The sequence below is a fragment of the Onychomys torridus genome, chromosome 23 (genome assembly GCF_903995425.1).
Source record: "Onychomys torridus chromosome 23, mOncTor1.1, whole genome shotgun sequence".
Lineage (NCBI taxonomy): Eukaryota > Metazoa > Chordata > Mammalia > Rodentia > Cricetidae > Onychomys > Onychomys torridus.
In genome coordinates, this window is record NC_050465.1 from 63,538,888 (window position 1) to 63,563,768 (window position 24,881).

Consider the following 24,881-nt stretch of genomic DNA (forward strand, 5'->3'; position numbering starts at 1 on the left):
CACATTCCTTCTTCCATGTGCTCCCGTGACTACCGTGGGAGAAACAGTCATAACAGAGAGTCACTTACCTACAATGAGCAGCTTCTTCCCCACTGCTGAGCAGAGCTCAGGAGTCAGAGACACAATTAAACCAAGAGTCAAGAAAATACACAGCCTCACATGCACAGCAACGAAAAATGGTAATGTACCAAGACCACTGGCAAGACATATGGTGGAAGTTTAGTGGTGTTTCTCTGAGTGCTTTGACTGTTTGAAAAGCACTGTGTTTCCTATCATTTGGCAGAATCTTACTTTATTGTTTGCTTTTTTTGAGGCAGGGTCTCATGCAGCCTAGGTTGGCCTCAAGTTTTCTGTGTGGTTCAGCTCCTTCTGCATATACCCTCCAAGTGTTGGGATTACTGGTATGTGTCACCGTGTCCAGGTCCTGTTCTATCATAAAAATGCTTTGACCTGACAGGGAAGATGTGATATCTAGTCTTGAGAAACACAGTAACTTGACTAGGTAGGCCAACCTATCTTACTGCGTTAGCTGAGGATTCAGTCCTGGGTCTGACCCACCCTATCTAAACTCGCAAGGCAAAGCTGTGAGCACAGAAGTAGAGCTGGGACCAGGATACCGCTTCTCTATGCAGTTCTGTGCAGTTATCCTGAGCTACACTAACTGGTGACCCCTCCAAGTTTCCCAGACTTCAGGGCTAACAGAGAAGGCCTTTAAGTCAGACACATGGACAGACAGAGAGACAGATGGACAGACTCGTCCTCATTTTGTCATCTGTAGAATGCAAGATAACTTGAGGCATGATGCTAGAATTTAAAAAGATAATGCAGGTAACTTATCCAGAGCCCTTGGGTGTAGATATAATTCTGAACGGTTTTGTTAAATAAGAAACAGAGCCAAATGCAGAGTTAAAAGCCCAAGAGGTCAGAGCAGCAGCCAAGACCAAGACCGCCTTCTTACCCCTCGCCATCGCTGTTGTCCTTCCCCTCAGAAAGAGACCTACTTCCTGTGTGTCTGTCTTTTTATTGTCTTTCTGTTCTGCCTTCTCATTGGTTGTATACCCAACCACATGACCTCCTCGTCACTGCCTGTCTATACAGACCTCCAGGTCTCTATGGTTGGTATTGAGATTAAAGGCATGTGTCTCCATGCTGGCTGTGTCCTTGAACTCTGTCATGTGATCGGGATTAAAGGTGTATGCCACCACCGCCTGGCTTCTGCTATGGCTTGCTATTAGCTCTGACCCCCAGGCAACTTTATTTATTAACATACAAATAAAATCACATTTCAGCACATATAAAATATCACCATACACGGGATGCCAAGTCAGGGTGACACTGACATACACATGTCCTGTGCTAGGTCCAGAGCAAACAGAACAAACACAAGTTAAGCAGAATGGTAACAAGCAAGGGGGATTTTATTATATGCATATTCTCCAAAAAATAAACAACAACAACAACAACAAATGCCCCACAAAAACAAACCCACAAATAGAAAGGACAAAATTTTCCCGCCTCTCTGGGATACACAGGGCACACAGTATTATATGGAAACACAGCTATACAAGGACAAATTGAACTACTTAATGTCACCTTTTTGCTTCCCAAGTCAAAAAAGCCTACAGAATAAAACACTTTAAATTGTTCTCTGATAGAAACTTGCTGCACAATTAAATTGCAACTTACTCAAAGAGTTATTGTATAGTAAACTGCAGAAGATAGATGAGACATTCAAGAATCCACCCACAATTAACAATTAAGCATTGGACACTTTCAGAAATTAGCATGTATTACTTATTTGTTAAGCCTCCCATTTACAATGAGCAGCTAGATTGTTTTTCATTAATTGTAACTGGATTTTTATCATTTAGGAGATCTCAATAGTACTTTAATGAAACACTGATTTTCAAAAATATCTTCTTGGGTTTGGGCTGCTATTCTACTTATTGTATATTCTGGTCAATTTTGACAGTTTAATAAATATAGACACTAACAAAGTGAATCACTGTAGGGGAGAACAAAGTAATAAACTATGGAGTAAGAGTTTATTGGTGTCCTCCAGGCAGCAAGTTAAGACCAGGACACAGTAAACAGTTACAACCTAGGGACTAATAAGTGGTTTCTACCAATTACAGGTCTATTGCTTTCACTGGGCCCAAATGAGACAGGACCAGTGGAGAACATGGTGAGAAAAAGACTCGGCATCACTTTAGTACACACTAGACCTATGTGCAAGGCTCTTCTCTACCATTCTGCCGTTCTTGACCCTCATCTGTACACAGGAACTTGAGAATTCTGGGATAGAAAAGATGGTCCCTGTTACTTGAGGAACTATCTTAAGTGACTCATTTGGCAACAGAGTCCAAATAAGGCAAGAAGCATGAGCCTTACTGTCCTGACCTTGTGTGCCTAGTCAGTAAACTTGAGAATATAATTTTCACCCTCTATAAAAAATATCACCCCATTTGCCACCCGACGTGTAACACACAGGAAGAGCCTGGCACCAACATTTCTGAAGGAAATGATCACAGGCCCAAGTGAGGAGCAATCCAACAGTTCTGCCATCTTTCCCAAGGTCCCTTGCCCTAATTCTTCCTTAAATAGAAATTTCTTCCTTGATTTCTATTAGCCCCTTAGAAAGCTCAAACCAACCTCATGCTCTCAACACCACACTGGGTCTTACACCAAGAGGCCTTCAAAATAAAAAAGCTTCAGAAATATAGAGTGTTCAGTTCAATCTACCACAGATGTCCAAAAGTCACATTTTACAGACGTTTTTTAGGAAACAAAAGCACACAGGGCTCAGCACTATTCAACAGGGCAACGACTCCATCATGTTTAGTTCCCTTTGTGTGGGCAGAACCACAGATTGAGCAGGCCAGGGAGAACACTCTGCATGGTGGTTTCAAAGCATCACCCATTCTCTTGTCCAAAGCACATTAGCAATACACATCGTGTAGAGTGTAAGCAGAATCTGGTGAAGGATCGCCAGTTAAGGTGACGTAACATAAAAATTAAAAGGGGCAACGAAACCCTTTGGTCCTACTTCTGAAGACAAGAGCTTTCAGAGTAAAGCTAGAATCCAGTATACCTGGCTGCCTTTTCTTTCCTCGTTATTTGTGTTGTGGTCATCATAGTTTTATTGCCTGATATAAACTTTTCCCTCCCTGTAAGCCATGTTAATAAAGCATGTTTAGTCCCTTAGTCCTATCAGGCCCAATGGCGATGATCTTGATGTAATTAATCCAACACAGAACAATGTGAGATTTTTAGTGGATACCCATTAGCAAGAGTCACACAGATGCTGTGGCCATTCATTACTTAGCCTTTAAAGCAGCAGGCCCTTTCCTGTTGGCTCCCACAGTTCTACTGGAATAACTCCTGTGCTACTGCTAACACAGCCACACTGCAGGCTTTCCATCCCCCTTCTCCTCATCCTGGGAATCTGGTCAAAAACCTGGAAAGCGCATTTTATACAACAGCTTTTCCGAACATGAAAAGTGATTTACGAGTTAGGGGTTACTGTACAAGACCTGGTTGATAATTTCAGCAACGGGCCACGCATTTCTTCCTGTGAGACATGAACAACAATGAGTGACACAGCATAACATTACATGAAAGCTTAAGAGTACTTGTTCTGAGGGGCATAAATTGCTACCGTATCACAGGGGCTCATCTTGGGACTGCAAACAAATGTATCTGTTAGCAGGACGGGGCTATCCGTCCCATGGACCAGGCTGATGGCATCCATCACCACCATGACGGTAGCTGAGTTTGCCACGGGTCACCACTAGCTATGAAGGAAAAAAGTCAGGAGGCTTGTACAACAGCACCGTAAAAGAGCTTTGTCCACAGACTGGGTTTGGGAGAAAGGGACACATGCGAGCTGTCTTGTTAAAGGACAACTGTAAAGGTTCACCCATGGGATACTGGCTGGGAGAGAATCAACAGCAGTGAGCCAAATCCACAAGCAGATTATGGCTCAACCTGATGGGAACAGGCACCTTGAAGATGCCGATCAGCAACTCACTGTGGAGAGCATTCACATACAGCCAGCCTGTAGGGAGGAAGCTTGAGTTTCTTACACCCTACCAACTCTCCTGAAGAAAGACAGACAGCCCTTTCTTCAGCTCTTGCTTGGACAGCAGAGTGCCCTCAGGGACCTCAAAGGACCCTCTCAGCAGACTCCATGTGTGCTCACAGGTTTGCACTGAAGAAGTTCTAAGCATTAATCTTTTTTTGTTGTTGTTTAAAAATCTTTCCCTCTAAAACCTTCATTTGCTGGGTCACTCCCTCCTTACCCCCAGATTCAATGTTCATGAGGCAGTTTTGCTGAGGAAATTCCATTCCTTAGGAGATCACTATGGACAGACCTTTTAGGTGTTAATCCCCACAGATTAATTTCCACAAATACCCCAAAACACACTTTTATATATATATATATATTTTCTTTTTAAAAATATTGATTTGTTTTTTTAGGTGGTTGCTGTCCATTTACATGACAGTGGCTGTTGAGCTACATGAAGGTTTTGTTTCATGGAGGTCGCTGTGCGCAAAGTGTCGCGGACATCACCCCACTCCAGAATCAGTGTGGAGAAAATCCAGTTGCCAGGCTGCAGCCCACCACAGGAGTCATATCCCATATCTACAAGGAAGGCACACAGAGAAAGCATACTTACCACTGGGTCTCATTTCAAGAGTCAGCGCTGACAGACTTGCCTGGTTTGGAGCTAGAAAAACCCCCTTAAGACTTTTTTTTGAGCTGAGGATCGATCCCAGGGCCTTGCGCTTGCTAGGCAAGCGCTCTACCACTGAGCTAAGTCCCCAGCCCCCCTTAAGACTTATATACATATAAAGCAATGTAGTTCACTAACTACAGTGAAAACAAAACAAAACAAACCCAAAACAAACAACAGGAAAAGCACTTCCAGGCAGCATCTTGAAACCTGAAAACAATGTTGTAATGTTTCACTATAATGTCTAAGAATATAAAATAGTTCAGTTCCATGACTCAACTAAGTAAAAAACATTTACTTCAACTCCTATTTGTGATCTAGGAATTAGTTAAAAAACCAGTGAAGGAACCTTGAGGCCAGCTCAGAAGCCACAGGATCTAAGGGGCACCTAGCCCTCACCATCATGACCAAACAAGAACCAGAGTGACCCCCACCAACCCCAGGGTATAGGGAGTCACAAACATCTGCCTAGTCACTCAGGGCTCTGAGCAGGCAGTCAGTTGATTCTAAAGAGCAAAGGTGAATGGCAATGTTATCGGAAATGTCTTGAAGCCCATTCACAGCCTGAGGACGGCTCTATCTCAGGTGAGATGCTAAGAGGCCAGCTTACCTTTACAACACGATCTGTCCCACAGGTCACCATCAGCCCCCTTGCGATGTCCATGGACATATGGGAAATGTTATGCTTTCCTTCATGAAATGTTGCCAGAGAAGTCCGGCTAATAGAGAAAAAGTGTCACTGAAATGTTCTGACTGTACCAGAGAGCTAAACGGAAGGGATCCTTTAGTAATGCTGGTGCTTGCGTACAATAATGGTGTCAACATGAGCTTCTAAAAAACAGCAAGGGTTTTACAATTAAAGGAGTACAGAAAGGTAATAACAAGGCTGTCTGTACAAAAGGTTTCTTAAGGCCTAAGAGTACAGCTCAACGGCAGAGGGTTTGCCTAGAATTAAGGAGGCTTTGGCTCCAATGCCAGGACCTCAAAGAGGTGGAGAAGGGGTAAAGATACTCAGCATAAAAATAACTGGTTGTTTTCATTAGAAAGACTGGCACATAAACATTAAAACCTGAGCCTATAACACTAGAGAAGAATAGCTCTGGAGGAGACTATGGGCAGAATTCATTAGTAAGAAATGCCCTGAGCCTCTGCCACCCATAAGAGCCATGATGCAGCACTCTGCTCTGTAGCCAATGGCATCATTCCCTCCCATCAGTTCAGTGGCCACCATGAGCAGGGACACAGGCCTCTGCCACTGCAGCCATGGTTCAAGGAGAAAGGAAAGACAATGGTGATTATTCTCCTCAAGGACCTGCCCACATCAGGGCATGTCTGATAAAGTTATTTAAGAGTATCTGAAGAAGGAGCACAGGTCTTCGCAGTCTTCTTAGTAACTAAATTTGAATGAGTGGACAAAGGTCGGCTAGCCCAAGCACTGCTGTCACTTACACAAGAACACGTGTCTGCACAGAGCCCTGGGAGTTGGGCCCCAGGGGCTGGACTACTCCTAGCCAGCTTCACTGCACTAAAAACAAACAAACAAACAAAAAAAACTGTCCTGGGGACTGCAGAGATGGCTCAGCAGTTAAGAGCACTGGCTATTCTTCCAGAGGACCCAGGTTCAATTCCCAGCACTCACATGGCAGCTGACAACTGTCTGTAACTCCAATTGCGGGAGATATGACACCCCCACACAGACATGCGTGCAGGAAAACACCAATGCACATAAATAAAATAAATCATTTAAACACACACACACACACACACACACACACACACACACACACACACACACACACACACCTGTCCTAGCCAGTGAAGCAACTTGGGATAAACAGTAGCAACCCAAAGTCACAAAGTAGGACAGGAACTTCTCTTCAAATGTGGATTGACAAGATGGCCCAGCAGGTTCAGGTACTTTCCCCTCCAGTTTGATTCTTAGGGAAGAGGGACCCCACAAGCTGTCCTTGAACCTCCGCACCCAACCTGTGACACACACATGCCCAACCCACGAATAAAAAACTGTCATTCAAAACAAACAAATGGAAATGGTTTATGACATTCCAAAGGCTGCCCACATTCAGATGCCTGTCAACAGAGCGGGGCGGGACACCATAAGACAAATGCCAATGGGTACTTACTCTTCGTCTGTGATGGAGTCATAACAGGAATCACAAACTCGGACTTGGAACTCGAAGCCCATGACCGGGTAACTGGACCGCTTGCTGCTGCACTTCCCGCAGACTGCCTGCCCACACTTCCTGCAGTGATGCTTCCGGGGTGGAGGGAGACAGGAGTTAGCTTTGCTTCACGGGGAAGCAGGGGAACCAGGGCCGTGGAGAAGATGCTTGATAGACCCCCAACATTCACGGCATCATCAACGGACGCTCCACAGGCTCAACAGGCAAGGGTCTCAAAAAACAAAACAAAAAAACAACTTCCTTGCTCTCTGGACAACAGTGTGGCTGTTGTCACAGCGTCTGGTCTACAATAAGCAACAAGATTCAAACCAAACTGAAGTTCTCTTAAGAACCCAATTGCTGGAGGTTCTGGGAAGAAAATCTATTCCTCCATTAAAGTAAGGGAATAATCTGTACAGGGAAATAGTAGTCTTCTGACCTTTCAAAGTCTGGCTCTGGAAATAAGCCTCCAGGACATTCAAAAACACTCCAGTTATTATTACTGACTGACTTTAACAGACTTTAACCACTGATCCTTTAATGACCATTTCTCTCTCTCCAATTATTAATGGATAAGAGTAAAATTCACCCCTCCGAGTTTTCTTCAGAAGGAACTATAACGTGCTATTCACCACTACACAAGCATCCCACAGAGCGTTTCAGGGTGATAAGAAACAAAAGAGGTTTCTGGGCTGCCAGAGTGAATGGGGCCTTGAGAGGCAATGCTAGGCTAATCCCTCACCACCAATGGTGAACAGAAGTACCACATTCTCACTTAGCTGACCACACCCACACTGGCCGAGTGAACAACTACCTGCCAGACAGTGCACGAATACACGGTACTGCAGGACTTAGGAGTCACATGGGCACCTCCAGCTATTAGTAGCTCAGAAATAGGCTATTGGGGGCCCGTTTCTTCATTTAGAAAAGTTTAAGAGAGATTTGAGAAAGTCTCAATGGAAATGTTCCAGGTGTATTTATACTGCCGGCACAACTTGGGATGAACTAACAGTCACAGGGTCAGAGACACCTGGGGAGGGCCGTTTTATTAACCTGCTAGTGATGGCTCAAGGCGTATCATTGAATCTCCTCATTTTTCCAATTTTATTCTTGGCTAGTATGAAACGCTGACTTTAATAGGAAATAGTGCCAAATGCAAGCAATTTCTGCAGTTTCCCAGCAGACTCTAGGCTTCTCTAGGCACCCTAGCTTTCCGATACAGGAAAGAGCTCTCATTAGCCCCAGGACCGCCTACGCTCATTGTCAGTCACGTGGTAGCAATATAAATAGAGGAATTAACCACGTTTGTAAGAACAAAGTATGATTTCCTAAAAATTCAAATTAATGATACAAATGATGAGATACAAAATCCTTACAGGATGAGGAAACACTAGCTACTGACCTGTCTCAACCCTAGTGTCTTTGTGTCCCACATCTGCTTTATATTCCAGAAGAAGGGCTGCTCACACTTCTGACAGGAATCGCTTTCCAACCACTGCGGAGCCTAGGGGCAATGCAGAGTTCAGACATTAGTTCAGAGTTCTAGAACTTTCTAGAGTTAATATTTCTTTTAAATTCCACAATGTATTTTAGCTGAGGTTGCCATGATCAATTCCATGGTGTGTAGATTTTTTGTTGTTTTTATATGTTTGATTGGTTTTAGGAGACTGTCTCACTATACAGTCTGGCTGACCTGGAACTTGTGGCAATCCTCCTGCCTCAGACTCTCAAAGGCTACAATCATAAATGTGTACTACCACACCTGACTCATGCTTCTATTTTGACCAATCATGACAATTTTAGCAGTGCTTATAGGCTTGTTCAAATTGTTGAATCTTTAAGGATTGTCTTAGATATTTCTTTTTCATGCTAAAGTTACCTGAAATCTATATCTATTTGAATAAAAGCCCATTTCTTGTGCAACCTGAACTACCTCTTGGAAATGTTTGTAGGGCCATGGTAAAACAGAACAACAAAATAGAAACTTCTAGATGTTCTGTGTGGGCATCATGCCAGACAGACTCTCCACCCCTCCCCATCCTGCCCAGTCCTCAGGAGCAGGTCCACTCCTCAAACGAATCCTCTGCCCTCTACTGAACAGTGGACTCCACTATTCACTTCCCCAACACTGACCAATGAGGGTGTTATCACATACTGCCACCTGACCCCCAGCCCTTCTCAGTGCTGTTTTGTGTGTGTGTGGGGGGGTCTCAAAACACAGTTCTGGAGAATGACAGCTGAGCTCTGGCCTTGGAGAGCCATGGATTGAGACTGAGTATTACTTCGTGGAACTAGAGGGCAGAAGAGCACAAGGGAAGAAAAATATGTTTTTTATACCTTGACATGGCAAACTATAACCAGTGCAGAAATAGACACGTGTTTTGGAACAAGTTGTTATTATTTTATTTTATTTTTTTTAAAGATTTATTTATTTCTTATGTATACAGAGGAGGGCACCAGATCTCATTACAGGTGGTTGTGAGCCACCATGTGGTTGCTGGGAATTGAACTCAGGACCTCTGGAAGAGCAGCCAGTGCTCTTAACCACTGAGCCATCTCTCCAGCCCTTGGAACAAGTTTTACTAAAGAAATCTGTAACTTTATTTTGTTAATACTCAGAAGTCAGTGTTAAACCCTAAGCTATTATGAGCCACTTGGCTTTGTGGGTACTGTCTAAGGAGAAAAGGGGTCATTTGCACTAAGAAGAGTGAAAACGAGCAAAGAAGAGGCAGGGACAAAGCTCAACTGTTGAGTACTTGCCCAGGCTGGAGGCACCCTGGGTTTGATACCCAGCACTGACAAGTTGGATGTGGTGGTGCACGCCTATATCCCAGTGCTCAGGCAGTGAAGCCAAGGAAGACCCGGAGGTCAAGGTCGTGCCCAGGCTACACAGACTCCCAGGCTGGTGTGGGTTACATGAGACCATGACTTAAGAAAGAGCACAAAGAGAGTGATGGGGAGCCAGGGCCTAGGCACCCACACTAGGCAAATGCTCTACCATTCAGCAACAGCCTCAGCACAAAAAAGAGGATATTAACTAAGTACTATGACTTTCTATCTGCTTTCTACATCCTGTTCCACCTGTCTAATCTGAACAAAGAGAATGCAAGAATAATCCCACTTTATTATGGCCACGGCTAACTCACTGTTACGTACAGTATTACACATCCTGAAGTCTGCCTGCTTAAACATTCTCCATAACTAGTTACTTGTCCATCCATACTTCATACACTCACTTCCAAAAAGGAACAGTCCTGATTACAATCTGGCAGAGAAAAAAATGTGCTCTACTCTGGGAGGGGGCTGATAGCCATGGAGAGCTAATAAACATGAGGGGCTAGGAACAGTCCTGTCAGTATGGACAGGTGACTAACTTCCAGAGATACTCCAGGTGAGCAGTGTGGACTGGACAACTGTGCTTTTCCCTCTGGATCCTGGCTAAGGAAGACCTGGGCACTGGATCCCTGACAGGGTCAGACCTCACAGATAGCAGGCTGCTCACTTTTGCACTGCATTTCCTTAGCTAGAAAAACTCAGTGGCTACCAAAAATAATGCCTCTTTTGATATAATTTGCTTTCCCCTCTCTTCCAGAGATGACTAACAGGAAGTCATCTCTGCCACACAGGAAGCACCTTGACAGACAGGCCTATAATTTTCTTTTCCCACAGGTACAATTGCAGTTCACATTATGTCATTTGAAGGAAGGGTGCTGCTCCCACTTTCTGACTGCATTTTCTGAAGGAATGTACAAAGGGAAACAAAGGTGTTGAAATTGGAGTGGTTAAACTGGTTAGAGAATCCCAACAGTCATCCCTGGTTATACAGGAAACACATCCTCCCTCTCACGTGTCTGTTCTCTCAGAACAAGACTGGGAAACAATGGATCAAGAACCTAGGAGACAGAATAGCACACCAGCTGTTCTTGGTGCATACAGCTAGTAGCTGAGGAACACGGAGCAGAGTTTTAACAGACCATGCAAGGAAAGCATTATCATGCAGCGATACAGCACTGGTGCTAAGTATGTTGTACGGTATACTACTCCAAGCCTTACCAAGAGTTTTAGAAGGTGCAAAACCGGAAGTTAAACAGCAGTAATGTAACCAGAGTTTCCTGTTTGGCTTGCCACACAAGGCTGCTAGGAAACCTAGCAATTAGCACGCCTCTGTGTTAGGCACCACACATTATCAGTCATGGGGCAGTCTGTTTTCTTCAACTTAGCCGCATGTTTCTTGAGGGTGAGAAGCTGAAAACGAGTCTGTCTGTAGACTGAACACCCCTGATTAGTACTTATGAGGCATACTTAAAAGTAAGGTTTATTCAGTGAGAACCACACAAAGCAGAGCCATGCATAGAAGCTTACAAGGGACTCTGGATTAACGTGGGCCCCACTGCAATGGCACACAGAGCACTCTGAACTGCATAATGATCTACATGACAGTATTGGGAACACGTGTGACATCATATAAGACAATTCCTGTTACAATGCAGTATCAAAAAAATTCACCAGGACTGGGGAGATGGCCTGCTGGGTAAGAGCCTTGCTGTACAAGTATGAGGACCTGAATTCAGAACCCCAGAATTTTCATAAATGCTACACAGAGTTACACATCTGTAACTCCAGTGGGGGGGGGTGGTGTCAACAACAAGACAGGATGGCTTGGACTTGCTGTTCAGCCAGCATAGACAAAAACCATGAACTCAAGGTTCAGTGAGAGATCTGTCTCAAAGGGATAAAGCAAAGGGGATAGTGCAGGGCAGAAGTGGCTCTCTCTCTCTCTCTCTCTCTCTCTCACACACACACACACACACACACACACACACACACACACACACACACACACGGACATACACCCAGACAACATCTACCATGTGTTTCCCCTAAGTTGACAGACTGTGTGGCCACTCCGTACGAGCTTGATGAATTTTTCTCAAGTGGAACTGTCTTTACTATCCATCTTCCTTCTTTGTAATCTGTTTTTGCTACCAACATCACAAGCCACAGATAGCACTGAGCAAAGAAGGACCGCCGTGGTCCTAGCAGGGATGAGCAGGAAATCCTGCCTGGAAACCATCTGATGACAGCTATAAAAAGCCTATGGACGGACACATCCCTCCACCAGAATCTATTTTCAGAATTTGCATGGGGTGAATAACTGAAGAACCACACGATGACAAGGTCAAGCACAGTCCCTGCAGTGTGTCTTAAAATAAAAGTTACAGATGCTAAAGAAAGGGAGGAGGCCTGAGACATCATCTCAGGAAATGATTTCACTTCGTAGAAGAGAAAACCCAGAGATTAAAACACTTACCTAAACAAGGTCTCATACCTACTTAATGGCTCAATGAAATTTAAAAATCAAGTTGCTTAAGAAATCTGTTATCAGCATGGACCCAGTGGAAGAGAGCACAGGACAAAAGAAAAGCAGAGAACAGAGGTATAGTTTCTCCATGATGACACTCCCAGCTATGTCCTGAGACATCCTTCTCAGGGCTTCCAAACTGAAATGCTACGGAGTCACATGAATACTTCAGAAGGCCTGCATGGGTCCAGATCCCTGGATGAGCTACAAGGCTGCTGGTTGCAAAGAGTCCAAGCTGATATTCAACCTAAATGCTGCCCATCTGTTTGTACTGCTCATCAAGGCCAGAAAGTCTCACCTGGTGCAGGTTATGGCACAGCAGTGAGGGCTGGAGAGGCGGCTGAGTCAGCAAGGTGCTGCCTGTGAGTTCAGACCCCAGGCACTGACACAAAAAGCCAGGCAGGGTGGTATATGCCTGTCATCCCAGTGCTGGGGAAGTGGAAAAAGGGGATCCCTGGGGTTTGCTGGCCAGCCAGGCTACTCCAATCAGTGAGCACCAGCCTTGGTAAGATGGAGAGTAAGAGGGGAAGACACCCAATTTTGACCTCTGGCCTTCACATGCATGTGAGACCTGCATCTATATCTATATCTATATCTATATCTATATCTATATCTATATCTATATCTATATCTATCTACACACACACACACACACACACACACACACACACACACACACACACAATACATACACATCATACTTACATCACACCAATAAAGTAAGTTAATGTTAAGAATTTAAAAGAATTTTGTTAGACAATAATCCACAGATGGAGCAGTGAGAGAGGAGGGATTATTTACACAACTTGTAACCTGCAAGGTAGCACACTGAGAAGCCAGAGAAAGCTCTCCTCTGACCTGCCAGCCATGCTCTTGCTTCTTACCTCTTCTCTGCTAACATCCATGTTCCACACCGCAATCCCGCCATCCGAGGAGCAGGAGACAAGCTGCCTCGTGAGCTGCAGGTAGCAGAGTGACTGCACCCTGTCACTGCAAATGGTACACAAGTCACATCAACACAGAAAAACCAGAACCCTTCACTGGAACTCAGCACTCTCCCCTCCTTCTGTTCCTGGGGGCTACTTTATTATTTGATGTGGTGACAAGGACTGTATGACAGACTTCACCCAGCATGCCTTAACATTACCCAGATCATATTCTCTACAAAATAAATGCTATTCCTTTTGAACTTGTCATTTTAACTGCAAGTTGGAAAGGGCTAAGAACTACAGATGTCTGTGTCCATCACCATAATCTCTCGTTCACACAATGTATTTACTTGTTCAAAGACAAAACAGAATGTAACTCTTACTGGCAAGCAGGTCACATGGAAAAGTGACTTGAGGGCCACAGTCTGCCATCTATCTGCACACGCAGCCACAGGTGACTCACGTGCACACCCAGGTAGAACTCTGCCCTCTTCCCGAAGGCTCTCGGACCTCGATGCCAGGTAAACAATCTTCTGGCCTGGTAACTTTTTCCTGGCTAAATTTCAACTTGACTGTAATTACAGTCAACAGCTATGGTCTAACCAGCAACAAGGAAGGAAGGAAAACATGGTGAAGGAGTAAAGGAGGTACTCCTTTTCACAAGGCTGTAGGACAAGCCCTAAGTATTATAATGTCAGAGCTTAAGAGACTTAGCTACTGGTGCACATGTCCCTTTTTAATGAAATGTATTTTACAGTTTAATAGAATGCTTATGCCCTCAGCTTGGGAGAAGCCTGGTACTTTAACAAACACAATCTGCTATGGTCAAAGTTCTCAACTCCAGTCTCCAACCCATGGTGCTTTAAATAGGTATTTCACCAGGGCCATTCCTTGGGAGAAAATAATGGTGACTTCTTTAGACTAATGAGGAAGAACACCTCACTCTCCATTTTCTTCTTTTTACTGAGGATTAACAGAAGCAGTTAAAATGAAAATAGCCCAGAACACCAGTGCCCTCCCCTTCTGCCTCAGACCCCCAACCCCAAATGCTCACATACTGGTGGCCCTGAAGGAGAAGTGTCCGGCCTTTCCTCCCACCGATGTCCCACATGATGATGCTATTGTCGGATGCTCCCGAGAAGAGTAACCGTTGAAGAGGGTCCCACCAAAGGCAGGCGATACTACCTAGGCATGTGAGAGAGGGGTCAAACAGAACTCAGAATCAGGACACATGTACAACGGTGGAAAACCCAACTACCAGCTGAGCCTTTGAGTAAAGCATCTACCTTTGTTGTGCAAAGGGTCATTTAAACCACCAGAACTCTCAAGAATCAGGTAGAAAACACTGCAAAGTCATTATTCAAACTTGTTTTTCGAGGTTTTTTTTTTTTTTTTTTTTTTTTTAAGCTGAGGATCGAACCCAGGGCCTTGCGCTTGCTAAGCAAGCACTCTACCACTGAGCTAAATCCCCAACCCCATTATCCAAACTTGGAAGATGAAGATTTCTGACATAGCTTTGAATATAAAGGGTTTAAAAGTTTTTCCTTGTAGGCAGCTCAAAAGGTTGCAGAGTCTCTTCTTAGCCATCCTTACTGCTTATATATCCTTAGTGAGTGGTGAAAGGGTTCTGTGCATCTGCTAATTCTCAGGGACTTCCTGAGACTTGTGAGTTGTTTACTTCCTGCATCTTATTGAGCCTTCCTTTTAGGTTCTAACTGTCATGAGTCATGATCTATGCCATGGTGGACTTTCAGTGATGCAGCTGCCTTTGAGTTATCCCTGCTCCTGTAAGCAACCCCTCACCCATATTCCTGTGAGCAACCCCAATAAACTGAATGGTTCACGGGGGAAAAAAGATTTCTTTGTTCTTACACCAATAATTTATAAAGTAGTTAAAAATAAAACATCAGAAAACTTCTCCAGAGGAAAAAAAAAACCTCACAAATATGTCAAGAAAACCACTTGTAGTTTACTGTGGGTATTTTATATAAGGTGCAGATCTAGGTTATTCCAGACCCATGAGAATTTATAGACATTTACCCTAGGATGCTTTTATCTGTGGAAATTAGATTAATGCCTCAAGAAAAAAAAATGGCTCAGGTATACAAAATAAATATATCAAAGAAATTCAGCTTTAAAAAAAGATCCGACTCTTACATTTCTCACGCTTGTACTAGCTGGCCTACCAAACTGAATGCCCTTGGGGCATCTTTTGTTTCTAGAGATTTCTCTTCCACCTTACAACTGGCCTAGGAAACAGCTATTAACAAACAGTAACACTGAACCAGTGTCACAGAACTAGCAATTCTCCTGGAGGTATACAGAAACTAATGAGGTCACCTTCACAAGCAAGCTAGATGAGTCAGTGTTCCACACAAACTTTCTCAAAACAAAACAAAAGTGAAAACCAAACCAAAAAGCACTCAGCAAAATGAGCTTTGGGTCCCCCCCTTTTTTTTTTCCATGAATTCTGTTGAGTCCTGTGACCCTCAGGTGTCAGTTAGTGGCCTAAACCACAGATAAACATGGTCTGACATAGGAAAGTCACTAAGCAGCCTCAGGGCCCATTCTGTCCTCAGAAGATGCAGCGTCACCAGGAGCCTTGCTTCTCAGCAACAGCTTTCCCCCAGAGTCTCTGATCTCATATAGTTTATTTCATCTAAACAACTTAGCTAGACAGTGTCTGATACATCCAACATGTTGCATTTGAAAGCCTAAGTACCATCTTAAATAAACACACTATTGATCCTCTCAACAAACTTTCAATTCTTTAGTCTAAACTAGAGACCTCAAAGTTCCATTCTGTAACTCACACAGAAATGGGGTCCAACCATCTGTACAAAAACATTGTATTTCAGCTCAGTAGTCAATGAAATTAACTTATCATTCACATGCACAGAAAACATTTGCCCAATTCAGCCAACAGAATTTTGCTTTCCTCCACTGAGCCCCACACCACACTGCACTACAGAAACAAGGAGCTTTATCTAATGATTCACTCTCCCAAGTCATTACCCAGTGCACAGTGACCAAGTATAAAGCTGACCAGCCCATGCAGTTTCTCTAACTGTACTGCTCTAGAAACTAACAAAATAAAAATAACAGTAGTGGGAAAGGTCTGTTTAAAAGAAATGGCCTGAGGATGGAGGTATAGGTCAGTGGTAGAGTTATTGCTTGGCATGTATCGGCCCTGGGTTCAAAACCAGTACTGCATCCTGCAACTGAAAAGTTCTTGGAAACAATAATTTTAAAAGCTTGCTGGGCATGGCAGCTCACAATCTCAGCACTTAGGAGGCTGATGGCAGAGGATTACTGTGGGCTGAGGCCAGGCTGAGCTGCATGCTAAGTTTCAGGATAGCCAGGGTTAGCATCAAACCCACTTCAAAAACCGTCGATCAATCAATCAATAAGCAAATAAGGTGACCACACAAAGCATCCCTTTGAGCAGTTCAGACAGGATTTCTGATGTTATGAAACTGAGGGTGACACCTGACTGGCAGTTTTCTTTTCCATCCAATCAAACTGAAAGCTGGTTGGTCACAAGGAGGGGACCACTCCCAAAACCACAGCACTGAAGACTGACTTTGGATGCCTAACATAGTGAGAAACTTATGACCACAGCCTACCTTCATGTCCCTTGAGGGTCGTGATAACTGAACAGGTGCTCTGCTCCAGCTTCAGCAGGGTGATCTGTCCCGAGTAATCGCCAACGAAGGCGTGCTGAGTGTCCAGATCATATCTGAGAAGCAGTCAAGGACAGATAACACACTCAACCACACTCCCACGAAGCAAGCAATACCAGCCATAGACAAAGGCTTAACATGGAACTCGGGGATTCCAGGACAGTGACCACAAACCTCAATCACGAAGTGAAAAACAATGAGCAAGTGGCAAGGAAGTGACAGGTACACCCTGGAAGAAAAACTAAAGCAGACAGATTCGTAAGGAAATAGTATCCAGTCAACAGTTACTATAGTGAGGGCAACAGCATAGGAACCAGCGATTAAAAACATGAGAGCTGGGGGAGATGACAGATAGGCAATTACAGAGGGTAGTTCCATAATCCAGACATCAGCATCTGTGGTGGTGGTCAGATTAAAGCATATTAACTACCAGTAACAACTCATTCCTCTTTCACTCTGTAATCACGGACGTTTGTAGAAAACCAGCATTGTCCACAAACAACGGAGTGGCTACTAATACTCCATCCAGAACACTAGGTCAGGAGAACTACAAGCCAAGCCAAGGCTGTGATTCTGTTCTGCAAAGTCATCATGAGAGTTCTCATCCATGACAGAAAAGCTCACTTAGAACATGATACGTGAGCACTTCTCCCTTGTTGGAGCCTTAACTGTGTGTGTGTGTGTGTGTGTGTGTGTACATATATATAACTGTGTATGTCAGAAGTTCATTTTAAATAGCTCATGTTATGCATTCATTTCTAACAAAAATTAAGAAAAGCAATTTTACATTTTGTGTGTGTGTGTGTGTGGTGCAGCATGTCACCATGAACTTTCTTAGGGTGTTGTCTGTGCTTATGGTCTTCATCATGTTGTCACTGGTGCACACAGTAAGCAGAGGTCTCCTGAAGCAGAGGCGAGCTCTGTGTAAACCAATCCGTATGTCTGGAAAGCTAAAGCAGTGATTACTAGCATCTGGGGAGCCCGAGGCACCGTGACAGTACTGTAAGAATCAAAGCCCTCTTCACGTTCATTAAAAAAAAGCATTAAGTGAAGTTTTGTATAAAGCTCCTAGCAGCCCATGTATAAAGCCCAGGGTGAGGTGAAGTTTTTCATTTTGGAATGAAAGGTAGGACTTGCATTAACAGGGCTCTACAACTTTGTATAAAAAAATTCAACATCTCCCACAGAGAACATATCTATGCCATTATTTTTAACAGATATGCTTTATACAAAAGAAAAGCAGACATGGAAATTCTTGGATTCTAGGTTAAATCCACAGGAATCATTCCACCTTCAGAATAACTAATAATTCAATTTCAAATTCAACACTGAGGTGTGAGGTGGTGGGAAGAAGGGGTTGGGCACTCTGAAGGATACTGCAAGCAAGAAGCCCAGGATGCAAAAAAGTGTCGGCCAAGCATGTTCCCACTGCGGGTGCACATCCAGCTCACACACTTGTCGTGGCCTGTGCTGATCACCCACTCGGCTGCCAAGCTGAAGATGATAGCAGACACTCGGTTCTGATGGGCTGCGGGAGACAGACAGAGGGTCAGTGCCCTTCAGGACAGAAGGCCGTCTTCAGAAACACCTCCCCACACTGAGTGAGAGCTGAGGCTCAGCTTCCACAGTGTGTAGTCAGGATCCCAGTAGACTGCAGACAGTCTGCTTCTCTCCATTCCCCCCATGCTCTGGCATGGGCTCTCTCCAAAGCCCTGGGCCACCACATATGGAAGGCTGTCAGAAGCCAGGAAACACTAAAGAGTCATGCTCAAGAAAGATTCCAATAACAGAAAATAAGGTTTTTTTTTTTAAATTATCTGTCTGACTGTGTTCAAAGGAACATTTTTATTTTTGTTCTGCAGACCTTATTATGCTATCTATATGGACAGTGGCAGATTTTTCTTAAGAGAGCAAAGGTGTTTTTTAACTGCTGATTAGTTCATCATGGCTCATGCCTTTCCTGCTATGACAGACGATGGACCCCCAAACTTTAAGACAACCTAAACCCCTTTTCCCTCTCTCAGTTTGCTTTTTTGTTAGGTCTTTGGTCAGAACAACCAGAAAAGTCACCGATACGCCTGGCTAATATCCTTTTGTACTTATCTAATAGGAGATATACCCATTTTAAAATAAATCATTATCAATGGGATTCTTTTTTTTTTTTTTTTTTTTTCGAGACAGGGTTTCTCTGTGTAGCTTTGGAGCCTTTCTTGGAACTCTCTTTGGAGACCAGGCTGGCCTCAAACTCACAGAGATCCACCTGCCTCTGCCTCCCGAGTGCTGGGATTAAGGGTGTGCGCCACCACCACCCAGCGGGATTCTTTTTATAATACTAGCACTGTATATAAGAACAAATGCAATTTTGTGAAAAATTTAAAAGAAGCCTGTTGTGGAATAGTCCTGTGTATGTTTTGTATTATTATTTATAAAGACAGCATCTGTAAGGTCCTCTGAACTAGTAGCTGAGAAAGGAGGAAGTTTTGCTATCACTTAACCTCTGCAATATTTCAAGTTGATTCTGGGTACACAAGGCAGTGGCACGACTCTGCCTTATCGGGCACAAGACTGCACATAGTAGGTATCTAGTAAATGCTCAATAAGATCAAAGGGCAGACAGAGGAAAAGCTGCCTTTGCTCTCAGCTGTGTGAGCTGCTCAGAAGAACTGAGGGGCCCAGAGTGTCAGTGGGACTATCATGCACACAGACTGCGAGGAGGCTATGCTACAAATTACATGCCCCCCGAAAGTCCCAAAACTTCAAGGGTGCTCCCCAGCTCTCAGCCATAGGATCAAGCAACCCCAGTCCCAGATGGTGACTGAGTGGCTGCTGTGGGGCTGAGTGGCCTTTTCTTTCATGTTTTTCTGCTTTGATGGTATTTCTAATTTCCACAAACACAGGGTGCAGCATATCAATTTCAGATACCAAAGCTGAGGGACATGGCTTTACTCATAGAACAGGTCTTACAGTTAAAGAAGAATTTGTTCTGTCTGACCCCAAACACTTTTCCCACTAAACCTTGGCTGTCAAACTGAAGTAACAAGGCTTATCCCAGCTCATGCTAAAGGCCTCAGAATGACAGTCAGTTGATTTTCTCAGGAACAGCTATCTTACTTATAGGCTTAGATCCTTTTTGCTATTGTAGTTTTTCAATATTTTCTTTTAGGAAAGGATTTCTAAAATCTTCCATGTGGTAAAATTAAAAATATGGCAAACTCTATTCAGTCTTCCATATGGTTTTCCAGATGTCAAAGGTCACCAATGAAATGCAAATTCTCTAGAAAGCACTACAGAAATATGCTGTATATAATGCATAGAGAATTCTGAAAACTTAAATGCAAATTTCTAAAAATGTGTATTTCATAGATGTTCCAAAGCACACCTTTTAACTCAGTTACAACACACTGCAACTCCCTGGGAATCGAGACACAAATCACAATGGACGTTCAGAGAAGACAAACGACCAACACTAAATAAAGTTGCAGTCATTTTAAATTGTGTGCCCGTCTATCAAACTGGAAGCAAATAATACGGCGGCAATGTTAGGAAGAGCCAGCAAGAGGGCAGGCACCTCACTCGCTCACTGGTCACGAAGCTGTGAGGAGCTGCATTTTTGTTTGGGAAGCAGTTTGCAAAAATAGGTCTCTAGCATTAAAGTAACTTCTTGGTGTTTGGCCTGGCTATTCCTCTTGTAGGAATTTGTCTTAAGTCAAGTCATCAAAATTAAACACCTAGAGTCAGTGTCACATCTAGAGCCAAGAACACAGTTATACATACGCAGGCATGGATATTGTACTGTATGTTAATCAAAAACTGGAAGCAGCGCACATGTTCTTCCAATAGTAGAAGAATGGTGAAGTTAAATCTTGTACACTTATATACTAAATCTTGTACCCAATATACAAAAATTTCAATGCAAGAAGCAAGAAAGGAGGATAAATAACTTAATATTCTCTCATATAACTGGTGCAATACAATGGACATGTTAACATGGAAACCTACCTTCAATGTGTGTGCGTCTAAATGTGTACACATGCAAGAGTGTGTGTCATTACCTGGATAGGTCTTGATAAAATTCATTTTATTAAAATCTTCAGAAACGTGAAATTCCTAAAAGCAAGCATACGCAATAAACAGACAGTTACAGTTCTTTAAACAACAGGAGCTCAACTTGAAAGAGAATCCAAACTTGAATCAAAGTCCAAAAAAAAAAAAAAGTTTGTCATGAGGCATGGCGCTCAAGGTGAGCTACAGAGGGGGTCCGAACCGCTCCTCCCAGCTAACGTATCCTTGGGCCATCATTTCCTTTAAGGAGGAATCGATCAGCTGGAATCCTACAAAGAAACTGCTATCACTAACTCAGCACTTGAGTCCAATGCTTCCTCCACAAGCCAGCCTTGCTCTAACTGTCACACTTTGTTAACAGTTCTCCTTTGGCTACGCAAAATTAAATTAATAAACCTCTCAAGACAACACGTAAGGAGCAAAAGTTAAAGGCCTGTGTCAACACTGTTGATGACTTACAGGAAGGACATGGGAATGGCTCAGCAATTTACCAAGGAAAATATGCATGTTGTGTGCATAAACATATCCTCTAAAACACAAATTTTAGAGATTGTAGAGGGTCTTTTGATATTCTTGTATTTTCCAAATAATTAGGACAGAAAAAAAGTATGCACTTTTATAATGAAAAGAATCAATAAAAGCCAAAAGAATATGTACTAATTAAGAATCCTAATGATCAGTGTTAAATTGTTAAGGTGCTATGTAATGCAGACATCATAAACTGTAGACTGATTTAGAGTGAGAAAAACACACATAAAGGAATACAGACTTCCCATCCTCCATCTGGCCTTGCTGAGTACCAAAGTTCATTGGCACTGTAAATGACACTCTAGACAAGGTGGCCAACCCAGAGGTCAACTGCTGACTCCGGCAGAATTAGATTTGCACTGTCCCTTCCTGCTGGAACCACAACTTTTACGTGCTGTAACTACAGCCTCTTCTTCAACCAAAAGCCAGAGGAGAATCCCTGAGTGCCACACTGCCACCCGGAGAAGGAGCTTGCAGCTTATACTTGAGGGTTTATCTCACATAAGTGTGTGCATCATCATGATATCCCTACAAAGTCTTCGGAAGGAGAGGGGCAGAGCTTTGCCCATCATTGCTAGCACCTGCCAAGGGTGTATGAATGACAGGGCAGCAGCAGCCCATCCTTCCTTTTGGCTCTTTCGAAGCCCTTAAACTAATCAAGGCATCTTTACATTAAAAGGCAAATCAACTAAAACTCAGTGAAGATCTTTGGCCTACACAAGACTCTTCACACCCCTCTCAGCAAAAACCCTTTTCTTATGATCAGCCCTTCCTAGCCACCCTCAGGCTTTCCCACCATGGTTGGTCCCTTCCTACCACTGCGTTCCAGGCCTCTGTGCCTGCCAGGAGAGTTTGCTCCCTCCTAGCCCTGGCTGCCTCTTTTATTTACTTATTTACGTTGTAGCTAGCATGTAAAATACTAGATAATCCTGAGGAGATTTTCAAGCACACTATGTTTTGAGGGTCCTCCCCCCTCCACCTGTCACCCTGATTTTCCTTGTCGTGCCCCAGCTCACTCTCTTTTCTTCGTTCAGAACTGTTGTGTCTTTGTGCCCACACCCATCCTTCCTCATTGCCTAGCTTGGTCTGCTTTCTAGCTTCTTAAGCTTTACTCACTCTTACATCTGTTTATATATAAACAAATGCTGCCTTCTCAGTACAGCTTGAGCCCAGCCTCTCTCCGGTTTTCTGGAACTCACCACCTCTCTGCTCCCTCTTCAATTGCCCCCAAAGTCTTTCCTTCCTCGGGAGATGGCACCACAGCCTACTTATTTCAACCCTCAAATCTGGTGTCACCTCATATCTTCCTGTCTTCTCAAACTAAATCTACAGCAAACATGCCAGGAGGCATCTTAAGGCATCCACACTGTCCACTTCTGAGGCCACCGTCCTTGATCCCAGATTCCTGGTTGCCATGGTAACTTAACTTTGCTTTCCATTTTTGTTATTCTCCAATTCAGTCTCCACAGAGTTAGTCATCTAAGAATATAGCCAGGCAACAGAATATAGGTGGTGCCTATAATCCCACTCTAGAGGGGTGAGGTGGAAGATCATACATAGGTTTGATGTCAACGGGGGTTATACAGTAGGTTCTAGGGCCACCCTGAGCAGTGTAGTGAAATCCTATCTGAAAGAGGTGGAGGAAGATATGAATTACATTATATCGTTTGTCTGTCAAAAACCTTTTGCTAGCTTCTCACCAAATTTACAATAAAATGTAAAACTTTACCCTGGTCCACATCTCAGTTATGCCTGGGTCCTTCCTCTGTCACCCAGTACCACCCAGCCAAGGTACCTTCCTCCAACACAGACCTGCGTCACCTCAAGTCCTTACAAAGCTTTCACTTCTGGAATCACTGCTGGCTGGCTGTGACAAGGGTGCCAAGTAAATACAAGGGAAAGAAAACACAAACGAGTTGACCCGAGCTCCTGGGAGCTGCTGGACTCTGGTCCGACAGCCAGGGAGCCTGCAGGACCGACCTAGGCCCTCTGCATGTGGCTGACAGTTGAGTAGTTTGGTCTGTGTGTGGGGTCCCTAGAAGTGGGACCGGGATCTATCCCTGGAGTGTAGGCTGGCTTTTGGAACCTATTCCCCATGGTGGGCTGCCTCGCTCAGCCTTGATGCAGGGGAAAGGAGCTTGGTCCTGCCTCAACTTGATGTGCCATGCTTTGTTGACTCCCATGGGAGGCCTTCCCTCTCTGAGGAGGGGATGGAAGGGAGAGAATGAGAAGAGAGAAGGGAGGGGAAACTGTGGTTGGTATGTAAAATAAATTTTAAAAAATTAGAAAAGAAAAGAAAAAACATGAACGGCACTGGGGAAACTTTGGGTCCACACGCAGGAGGGTGAGTGTGAGGTCATCCCTCAGACCATCTGCAGAGGTGAGTGACGGGGCCAAGGTCTAATATGAAAGCCAAACCGCCAAGCACTGAGGAGAAAAAAGAAGTGTGACGTATCTGTTCCTGTGACAGGATTAGGCACACTCAGAGTGATATGGCCACAGATTAATTTACTCCTGTGAAAACAGGATAAATGACCTTGAGCCAGGTAATTAAAAGTTTCTCAGATATTGCAGCTGAAGTACAAGCAACTATGAAAAACAAAAGATAAATTGGGCTTTATAAAACTTTAAGCAAGATCTTACTACCCAAACCCAGGGTACCAGAAGGTGGTGCATGTTTCTAAGATCAGCACTTTGGAGGTAAAGGCACTAAGGAGGTGAGTTCTTGGGCCTCTTGGTCTATAAAGCAAGGCTCTTTCAAAATAAATAAATACATAAAAATGGACAGAAGATTTCCTGAAATTTTAGTCACCATATGACCCAGAAAATTCCATTCTGATATATCTAACAAATATATATTGAAAAATATAGATTCACACAGAGATGTATACACAATGTTACTAGTAGCAACATTCACAACAGCCCCACATGGAAATAATCCCAATGCCAATCAACTCATCAATAGACAACGTGTAATTTCTCTACCTAAGAGAATACTCTAACTGAGAGAACATTAGTCTACCATAAAAAGGGATTAAGTAACTAACCCAAACTGTAGCAGGGAAGACACACATAAAAAGCTACACCCAGAACATGACTCTGTTCACACAAAATGTGTAGGACAGATAACTCCCCATTCAGAGAAAGCAGACTGGAGACAGGCAGATGGGGAGGTGTACAAGGAAGCAACTGCCAATGAAGACAAGTTTTCTTTGGGGGACGTGATGACGTTCTGCAATTAGAAAGTGGTGACGCTGACATGATCTAATGAGAACACAAACCACAACAAACCACTAACGTGTACATGGAGAATGATGACCAATATAGTGCATGAGTTATATTCCTATCAAGGATATGAACAGATATGTACACACGATTAAATATATAAAAAACACCAATCA

The 24,881-nt window shown here is 43.6% G+C and overlaps 1 protein-coding gene across 1 annotated transcript in view; it reads right to left on the reverse strand.

The window, feature by feature from the left end:
- Positions 1-1,387: 1,387 nt before the first annotated feature.
- Wdfy1 (WD repeat and FYVE domain containing 1) overlaps positions 1,388-24,881 on the reverse strand; it is a 47,800-nt gene continuing 24,306 nt past the window's right edge. Inside the window, exons 4-12 of the mRNA XM_036173236.1 lie at positions 20,943-20,997; positions 18,268-18,418; positions 16,834-16,946; positions 14,266-14,392; positions 13,163-13,268; positions 8,319-8,420; positions 6,878-7,008; positions 5,347-5,455; positions 1,388-4,645 (exon numbers count right to left, since the gene is read on the reverse strand). Coding sequence (XP_036029129.1) covers positions 4,586-4,645; positions 5,347-5,455; positions 6,878-7,008; positions 8,319-8,420; positions 13,163-13,268; positions 14,266-14,392; positions 16,834-16,946; positions 18,268-18,418; positions 20,943-20,997 — 954 coding nt within the window. The 3' untranslated portion in view covers positions 1,388-4,585. The remainder of the gene's footprint in view (positions 4,646-5,346; positions 5,456-6,877; positions 7,009-8,318; positions 8,421-13,162; positions 13,269-14,265; positions 14,393-16,833; positions 16,947-18,267; positions 18,419-20,942; positions 20,998-24,881) is intronic.